The sequence below is a fragment of the Oryzias melastigma genome, linkage group LG16 (genome assembly GCF_002922805.2).
Source record: "Oryzias melastigma strain HK-1 linkage group LG16, ASM292280v2, whole genome shotgun sequence".
Classification (NCBI taxonomy): Eukaryota; Metazoa; Chordata; class Actinopteri; order Beloniformes; family Adrianichthyidae; genus Oryzias; species Oryzias melastigma.
In genome coordinates this window covers 17,429,164-17,439,143 of record NC_050527.1, presented here as the reverse complement: position 1 = coordinate 17,439,143, position 9,980 = coordinate 17,429,164, and the positions used below count along the sequence as shown (strand labels likewise).

General features: G+C 40.6%; 1 protein-coding gene across 2 annotated transcripts in view; it reads right to left on the bottom strand.

The window, feature by feature from the left end:
• Positions 1-988: 988 nt before the first annotated feature.
• The window catches only part of hace1 (HECT domain and ankyrin repeat containing E3 ubiquitin protein ligase 1), a gene marked incomplete at its 3' end in the record, with an annotated part of 45,165 nt that continues 36,173 nt past the window's right edge, over positions 989-9,980 (bottom strand). For both annotated transcript variants that reach the window (XM_036215861.1, XM_024267611.2), the window contains 7 exon segments: positions 989-1,102; positions 1,170-1,240; positions 1,307-1,405; positions 2,370-2,501; positions 3,265-3,461; positions 7,873-8,022; positions 8,097-8,184. In XM_036215861.1, the coding sequence (XP_036071754.1) occupies positions 989-1,102; positions 1,170-1,240; positions 1,307-1,405; positions 2,370-2,501; positions 3,265-3,461; positions 7,873-8,022; positions 8,097-8,184 (851 nt within the window).

Genomic DNA, 9,980 nt, shown 5'->3' with positions numbered 1-9,980 from the left:
TGATACATAATAAAACAACAAATTATTCTAATTCGAAGCTCTATACAAAAGCTTTTGGTTAATATTTTAACAAAACCCTCAAACCCCTCCCTGTGCGCGGCTGTTAGGAGCACGCGCAGTCTCTCCTTCTCTCCTCTTTCAGCCCCGCCCCCCTGTTACGAGCACACGCACTCTCACTTTCTCTCCTCTTTCAGCCCCGCGTGACACGTGACGCGCGGCAATAGACAGACTGTCTCCTTTTTCTTTTTTCATGGAGGTTCTCCTCTAAATCAGGTGTTTAAACTCCTGATTTTAAAGCGTGTCTTCTCTCCCTCGCACTCTGTGGGTCTGTCGGTAACAAACAGCTGCGGAAGAATAATCCAGTCGGACCGAACCATTTTCAATGTAGAGGAGGGGGGTCCACAGACGATGTTTCCAAAACAAAATATATAAACATCGTTACCTTGACATTAAAAATAAAAGTATTTGCGATTATATATTGGTTATTGGTTTACTGAAATAATGTTTTCTGTTGTGTCCTTTTGTCATCATTCGGGGCCTCCGTGCCCCCCCTCTCAGTCTGGGCTCCTAGAATCAGCCGCTCCGTAACAAGAAGAAGAAGCGCGGCTCTTCCGGGGGTTTCTCCCATGTTCATTTAAAACGAAAGTTTATCGCAATAGACTCATTTCACTATCGAAAAAAAGTAATATCGCAATAACGATAATTATTGTTTTATCGCCCAGCCCTATGTGTATTGCAGGTGACCGAATGTGTCTGTGCACATCTGTGTGTGTGGACGGGTCATTTCACCTCAACTCCAGTGTTTCAGTCTTTTGTTTTTTTTGGTGGACTCAACTAAACTCATTAAAAAGGCTTACATATATAATATTAACACTTGTGATATTGAACTGTTTCAAAACAAATGATTGTTGTAAATGAACATGAGCAGACACTGGAAGAGAAACAAGTAAACACTGAGCTGCAACAGCCTGTAGGAACCTCTACTTACCATGTGCTGGCGGTGGGCAGCAGGTTGGGAGTGTATGGCACAGCAGCAATGGTGAACTTCTGTAGGCCACTGCCCCCCATCAGGAATGCAAAGCCCCCATGGGGAACCCTAGAGCTGACAAAGGAGCAGCATGTGAAGAAGTAAAGCAGACACAGCAACATGTAAAGGTGGATGGACCCACCTTCCAGTGACAAACTGAAGCAGAAGAATGCGCTCTTCTTGGGTTAGCCTCCTCACTATCTCCCAGAACCACTGTGGAGCAGGAACACGGCTCAGCTGCAGCAATGCAGTGATAGAAAGCATACGGCTGAGGCTTACCTGAACGACAGGCTCCAGCACGCTGTACCCGCTAGTGTACTCCGTGTTTCTGAACCAGTCCTCCACATCGATCTCTGGCATCCCAGAAAGCAAGAGCTCCTGGAGGCAAATATGCTCAGTACTCAGTACTACTGTGCATTCCAAATCATGATACATTTATATGATTTTAAGTGTCAAAAAGATCAAATTCTTTGGTTTTCAATGAAACTCAGGGATGATGTCGTGTCCCGGGGCTCCTTGGATCTCAGACTCCTGTGATCATTGTTTTTCCAGGTGAGTTCACTTAAAGGAAACTCTACATTTTCATTAAATATGGGAAAGAAAAAAGATCGCTCCTGATGGAAAGAGTGAAACAGCTGAATGTCTTGAACAAGGTATGAAAACTTTAGATATTTCACAAAACGTTAGCGTGATTATCATTCTATGAAGAGATTTGTGGTTGATTCAGACACATACGGGTTGGTGCAGATAAAGACAGAATGAGGAACATTTCTGCAGATAAATCCATCAGATTTAGAGAGCAGCTGCTAAAATACCATCACAAAGCAGCAGCACATGTTTGAAGCTGCTGGAGTCTCTGAAGTCCACCAACATCAAGGTGTAGGATCCTCCAGAGGCTGCAGGTCTACATAACCTCTATTGACCCCCCATAAACACTCACAGCAGAAAAAGCTGCAGTGGACCCAGACAGACATGAAGAGTCATTTTCTAACGGTCTGGTTCAGTGCTGAGAGCTGTGCAGTCATGGATAGTCCTGATGGATGGAGGAGTGGGTGTTGCTGGATGACCACCATCTACCAACAAGACTGTGACCAATGAGATATATATCACCAGAGGTGACATGAGGCTTTTTGCTATTGGCCAAGATACGTAAAGAGCGACGCCATATTGGAATGGTATCAAAACAATGAGTCATGACTTAGAAAACATAGTGAAATGACCATAAAATGCTTAATTTTGGCCAATACCTCCTTTTGACCCCAGATGATCTGAGGGCTGATATGATGGAAAAAATAAAACGACAATATTGTTACAGGTGAGAACAAGGCACAGGAAGACATACCAATTCATATTCATCAAACAGCTGAATGAGGGAGGGGGGGATGAAGGTGTGAAACCCCCGCAGGAAGGCATTTATCTGCGGCTGGATGGCACGCGTCATCCTCAGCTCTGTCACCAGCTGCACGTACTCGGCCTGAGAGGAAACACATCAAAGTCCTCATCAAACTCCAGCCTGCTGGAGCTGTCGGAAGTCTTGTACAACACTGCCACCTGCAGGAAATGTCTTGTGATGGACCCTAAACAAAAGTTGTTTGTTCTCTGGAGGGAAGAGTCACACTTTTCCATCTGGAGATCTGATGGAGCAGTCTGGGTTTGGAGGTTGCAGGAGAACGGGACATTCAGACTGGACTGGTGGAGGAGGAATGATGGTGTGGGCTTGTTTATCAGCCCCCTTAGTTCCACTGAAAGGAACTTTGAATATTCGGGATACTAAAACATTCTGGATAATTCCATGTTCCAACCTTGTAGGAACAGTTTTGAACGGCTCTTCCAACGTGACTGTCCACCAGAGCACAAAGCAAAATCCACAAAGACAAGACAGTCTGAACTGGACTGACCTGCACAGAGTCCTGACCTGAACCCTATAGAACACCTTTGGAGGAATTAGAGCAGAGACTGAGAGCCAGACCTTCTCCACCAACATCAGTGTGACCTGACCAAGAATGATCCAGAATTACTAGAAACACTCCTCAACCTGTGGACAGTCTTCCAGAAGAGTTGAAGCTGGAATAGCTGCTAAAGATGGACCAGCATCATATTGAACTGTATGGGTTAGAAGTGGGATGGGACTAAGGTTCATGTGAGAGTCAGGGCAGGTGAGCCAATACTTTTAGTAAGAGTACATTTAAGTCTCCAGAAAGTTGTAGAACCTTCCGTTGCATTAGCTACTCACTCACCTTGTTTTCTTGTGTGACCAGGATACTTGTCCCCCCAGGTTTAAGAGCAACTTCCTCCATGGCTCCAAACACATCTGTCTCAACAGAGAAGGTGAGCTCCAGACCCAGATCACTAATGTCATTGTCCAAGATCCATTGCAGGTTCTTGGCGTACTCTGGGTCAATGGACGACACATCCTGGTAGTTCACAGGGATTCCTGGGAATTCACAAACTCCACGTGAGAAATCTTGTTTGTGTAAAAAAAGCTATTTAAGCAGTTCATGGTGTGGAGTATGGGGCACATAAGAATGCAGTTTTTAAAGTCAGGTTTGTTGATACTATGGGAACTAGTTGATGTTAAAACAGCACTTGTGTATAAAGCCAGAAAAAAAACTTTCTTAAAGTAAACATACAAAAATGTTGAAGGACAGAGATTGGGGTTACAAGAAGAAAGCAGATGGACTTTAGAAAGCTGTGCATTCATTGGACAAACAAAATCTGCTTCTCAGTTTGTGGTGTGGCTTTATGGCATGAGTTTAAAACAAAGCAAAAGTTTACATGTATTAAAAAAACATGCAGGATGTCAGTGCTGGAACTTTACATAATTGGAAATGAACAATAAGAACAAATGAGCAAATGTCTCTTTTGCATAGGTGTTATAAAGAGGCTAAATGGAAGGTTTTGAGAACTGTACACAGATATATGCATGACACTAGGTGTTGTAAAAAGGCTTTTTATTCTATCTACTCCTTTTCAAGTGCCTTATTTGTTTTATTTGTCTATCTATAAACTTTTGTGTTTATTTTGAATTTGTGTTTAAATAAAAAAGTAAATAAAAATAATTTCTGCACAAAGAAGATTATTACAACAGAACTGATACTGCACTGGAATACCAAGACACTGACGTGACAACAGTCTGATGAAACAGAGAAGCCTGAAAAGCTCAGCTTTTCAAACCAGTATTCATCACCTCCAGGATTTCACCATGTTCTGAAAATTCCTCAACAGTTTTTTCAACACAACTTTTGGCCAATTGTTCTCACTTTGAACAAGTTTTCCCATCTACCTCTGTCTGGACATTGGTTTAGAGGTTCCAACATGCATGTAATCTACTCAAATGTGCTTCACACTGTGACGGTGACACCAACATGAAGTCTCTCAGTAACAACAAAAACCACAGCCAGAGATCCAGATCAAAACTTTGACATCATTCTCCATGACAGTGGAGCTGCTTTCATCTCCAACAACGTTGATGGAACACAATCAAGACGGCCATCGATGAGAACCTTTTAGTCATCAAACAAAGAGCCAAAGTCTGCAGGCAAGCACAGGAATGGACCATGTGCGGGTTTAGAGAAATCTAGTGTTCATGTTCTATAGGGGAAATATTATTTTCATTTTTTTTTCTTAACACTTTACATTTTGTTTGTAAGTTAGAAAATTTCAAATCTCAAAACTGACTTTTGGTTGCAATATAGTGGCACAAAAATCACTCCATAGATTACAAGAAAGCCTATGACTCAATGCCACATGCCTTGATCGCTGAATACTTGGAGATGTACAACATCAGCAGGACTCTAGGAACCTTCATAGGAAACTCAATGAAGTTGTGGAAAATCACCCTTGAAACCAATGGCAAGCCACTTGCACAAGTATCCATCAAATGTGGCATATACCAAGGCGACGCTCTGTCATTAAAGCCGTTGTCGGGGTTTGGGCTTATAGTACAGGATTCAGTTACTGGATGAATAAGGGACATAAAGGGAGGGGGCTGGAGCATGAGACACAATAAAAATCTCAGAGGACCACTAACAAATCAAACTGACTAAAAACTTTTGGAGGGGGTTCCATTATTGAGAGTTGTTTGTGTAAGCTGTACGTCATTCCACACAGCCTGCAGTAACCACAGTAACGCTGGTATATGGGTCTGTGGCATTGACATGAAAAACAACGGACAGCTCACACCCCCTTCTTTCCGTGATCAAAACAGGAAGTACCTGCAGGTTGCAAGAAGTCCCATAGACTTCCATTGAGAAACAGTTATTTGTCAGAATAATCATTCTTGCTCTGGTGTTTCCTTATTAACACATTTTTGGTAATCCTATTGTTGTTTTTAAATATTTTTTTTCTTTATCGCCAGGTATTCAAGTTAAAAACTGACCAAGCTCACTCATGATTGGTTGACAGTACTTCCTCTAAAAACGTGACTCAGACTGACTCGGACTAATCATTTTCGACAGGTTGCAATCGTGGTCAGGAAGTGACGGTGGAGGCTCTGGAATGATTTTGCGAGGGTGGAAGGTAATGCATTTCCAATGGGGGACCTCAACGCTTCATATGCCCAGGTCTATTTAGGCGGTCTATGGTCTGTGACTGTAAAGCGCTTTGGACGTTCAAGGAAGATAGAAAAGCTCTATACAACTATACACCATCAAACAGTTCCTGTAACTGTCAATGAGACTTCTGCACCTGCTGACAGGTATTTTGGCCCACTCCTCATGAGCAAACTGCTCAGGTTTGAAGGATCCTTGAAGGAACATTCTAGACGGAATGTTTCAGCTTTTTCCAAAGACGCTCAATGGGATTTAGGTCAGGGCTCACAAAAGTCCACTTTAGAATAGTCCAATGTTGCCCTTTGAGTCATTCATGGATGTTTTTAGCTGTATTTTGGTTCATTGTCTTGATGAAGACCCATTTGAGACGCAGGCCAGCACAATCCCGTCCAGAATCCCTTGATAGTCTTGGGATTTCATTGTATCCTGCACAGATTCAAGGACCCTGTGCAAGATGCAGCAAAGCAGCTCCAGAATATAACAGAGCCTCCTCTATGTTTCACAGCAGGGACAGAATTCTCTTCTTGATATGCTTCATTTTTCCGCCTGTGAACATAGAGTTGATGTGCCTTTCCAAAGAGTTTCATTTTTGTCTCATTTGTCCACAGAACTTTAGTCACAGGAACATCAAGCTGCTGGAGATGATCTTATAGCCTTTTCCTTTAACATGCTCGTCTGTAATTGTCTTTCTAATGTCCTGAGACAACTCTTTCCTTTGCTTCCTCTGGTCCATGTTGAGTGCGGTACACTCCATGTCTCCAAACATCACACTGGTTATCTGTAGCCCTTAATGAAAGCCCATATTCTGGTTATTGATTGTAGAAACCTATGATGCTAGTTAGTGAATACATCTTAGAATAGCATCCAATACTTTTATAACACATTTAAAACATGAACAAATTAAATAAACAGATTAGTGTTGTCCCTTATTTATTTTTCATTAACCTTCTTTTAAGATTAAAAACTTAAATAAAACACTTCTGTGAAGTAGCTTTAATAAACAAGTAAAAATAGATAAAATAGAAACTAGGAACAAAATACAATTTTCTTGTTATATAAGTGATAATTAGTCATGTGATAAAGTTTAGTGACTTTAGCTTTAACATCTTTAGAGCTATTGAACATTTTTGACCAAATGTGATTCCTGTTCTCATTTAAAATTCTTAAAAATAAATTATGATTTTGTTTTAGCATAAAATTTGATGAGTGTTCATGAATCGCTGATATCATTATTAGTTTTAACTTATTAGTTTTATTTATTTATTTATTTATAAGATTATATGCTTCTTTTTTAAGTTCTTAAGACATCACATTTTTGGTTTTATTACCACAGTAGTTAACTTTCTTAACTTTTATTTCTCTGTCAGATAAATAAAACAGGCATATCAAAAGACAGCTGGGGTCCTAAGGAGTTAAATCACGGCGCTAGCATGTAGCAGTTAGCAGCTGCTGTTTATCCGTCTGTCAGCAGCATGAAGAGCTTCACATTAAAAAGAAACAAAAACTGTCTTTTTCTGTTGGAATACCTTTATAGGTTGTTGTTTGTGTTATGACAAACCAATAGAGACATTTGCTGTCAGTTTAAAGCGTTTTTAAAAGAGTTGTTGGTCCTGGAAGTTAGCTTTCTAGCTAGCTTTGTTTACAAGTTAGCCTTCTGCTTGAGCTGCTGCCGTTTTCTGGTGATGACATTTTGTGATCTTTTCATGACATGCAGACTTCTAGTGGAGTATTTATCCATAATGATAAGGTGAAATATGAAGCTCTGATCATAATGAGAATTAATGAAATATCCGATCCTGATCGGACAAAGGAGTCCGATTCTGATCGAGTCCTCAATCACGTGATCGGCCCCGATTTCCAATCATGTGATCGGATCGGGACATCCCTAGTATATATTTGGTGTACCTGCTCTGAAACATTCCAGCGACAAGCATAGCTGCAGACTTCCTTAATAATAAAACTAGTTCATGATAAAGATCATGGTAACAGTTCTAAAGAGAAATGTGTTTGTATATCTAGTCCATGACAGACATGGACATAGAAGCAGTGAAAGTAAATTACTCTCCAAAATAAAGCAGATGGTAGAAACCTAAAACGGTTTGTGAAGATTATGTGTGGTTGGAACTCTGGAAAATTCTGGTGGATCTCCAGGAGCATACATAAAAGTTAGCTTCAGCTTCCGTATTTATCTAAACTTTCCAAAGGTAACTAGGACCCGATTTAAACTTGCATTGGTCAACAGCATTTTTCTCTCACAAGCAGCAGGGTAACATTCACACAGTTCGGCGGTCTAACCCAGGATGTGTTTGTAGAAGGAGCGGGTGAAGTAGATGTTGACCAGTTGCCGGTGGTACAGAGCCAGACCGAGAATCTGACCCGCAAACTGGAAGTAGTTCAGATGATCAGGATTGACAGAGGAGTTGCTGTTGGGCTGAAAAGTTGTACCTGCGAAGGACAAACCAGCTGGTGTTTGCAAACAAAGCTTCAGGTTGTAGTCTCTGCGGGGAAAATCCACATACCATCAGCAGACTGCGTGAACAGGGCATAGTCTGGATTAATGATCTCGCTGGACAGAACGTCAAACCACTCCCGCACCACACCCTGACCCTAAAGCACAGGAACAAGCCTCGAGTTAGTACCAGTCATGGTTATGCCACATCACAAGATGGCGGCACCCAAGTACACTGCGATATTGGTAGCCTTTTTTCTATATGGAGAAGAGCTTGTTTTCCTGCTACTGTCACCTGTGAAGCAGATCCATAACCACCAGACCCATTTACATATTTATACATCTATAGTAATGCTGTACTTACGAACCTAAAAGTGTCTGATCAACCGCAGAGAGCACCAGAATTATTGGATATGGTAGGCCTGTGGACATGGCATCGGTTACATTTGAAAGTGTAACAATGTTTTTTTTTTGTCCTGTCCCTTTTAAATAAATAAAATTGAAATTGATTTCTTGGACATTGTTTTTAGACAAAAGATCACTCTTAAACCTTTTTATCTACCTGTGGCGTCTGCTCGAGCTTTGATAACCCACTGTTAGCGCCTTGGTTAGGTGCTTCTCGAGTGCTGTGCTTCCCGCTCACTCGTCTCCCTCCATCTCTAGAACATTGAATCTATCCAGCTGTATGTATCCGCTCATTTCCACTGACCACTTATCTGCAAATATTCACAATATGTAAACAAACACAAAACTGTACATTGAGAATGTTTATTTTAATTGACTGACAGTTAACTAATGCTGTCAATCAATTAAAACTATTAAACAAATTAATTACACTTCTGGTTAGTGATTAATCACAATATATTGCAATGATTAAGGTAATTTTATGACAATATGCAGCTTTTAAACAAAACAGGCCAGAAAGAAATAATTTCCTTCATTTTTATTGTCTGAATTTTTTAAATGTATCAAGTGTTAACTCAGAATTGTAATTTGTGTGTACATAACACATCTACAGTGAGATAAGCAAAAGGAAAGTGATATATAAACTGATCGTCACGATAGGTTAAATAAAGTATCAGTTCAAAAGGGAAAGTTCACTGCTTGTTTTTGTCCAGAAGATGAAGGAAAATGTTTGTTTCAAGAAGCCAGCGCATTGATATGGAACATTTGGGTTGTGTGACCGGAACGTTTTTTTTGGTGTGCATCGTTGACATATATTGTGAATCCACACCCAGAAACCAATCAGAGTTGTGAATTTACCTGGACCAGGGTAAAAGTTAATTTAAAGGAACACAATACTTGTTTCTTATGGCTGTATGTCAGTCAGCATCTCTGTTTTCTTGGAGTAATAATAGACATAAAAGTCTTTAGAGTTCTGGGGCCCGTTCCAAGAAGCAGGTTTTGTTGGAACTCTGAGTTCGTGAACTCCAAATTCACCAAAACTCTGAGTTTTCGGTTCCAGAAAAAGAGATATCTCAAACTCGGGAAAGTGGGCGAAACCAAGCCCGTTCCAAGAAGCAGGTTAAGCTGAACTCAGAATCAATCACTATGGTAACTGAGTCTGTGAACGAAACCTGGTCGGTAGCAGGTTTTCTTCAGGAAACTTAGAGTTCTCTGTGGTCTCCGCCCCTTTTTAAAGTGAAAGATGTTCAAATATGAGTTCCTCATGAACATTTAGAGAACATTCACATTAGAGACGTCACGTTTTCACCACTCAGAAACCAAAATGACATGTTCATTCATAGAGGATCATGTAGAGAGGAGGCTGATTAATCCCGAGGAAATGTTATTTATGTCGGTAGAGGATTTGGAGGACACGAGTCGACTGACTGCAGTTTCCCAATTCATTTTTATTTCAGCGATATTATAAATAGTGAGTTTTTCCAGGGACTCGCTATTAAAAAATACAGTTTTCTTTTCCTCATTTTAAACCCTTAACAATTGAAATTAT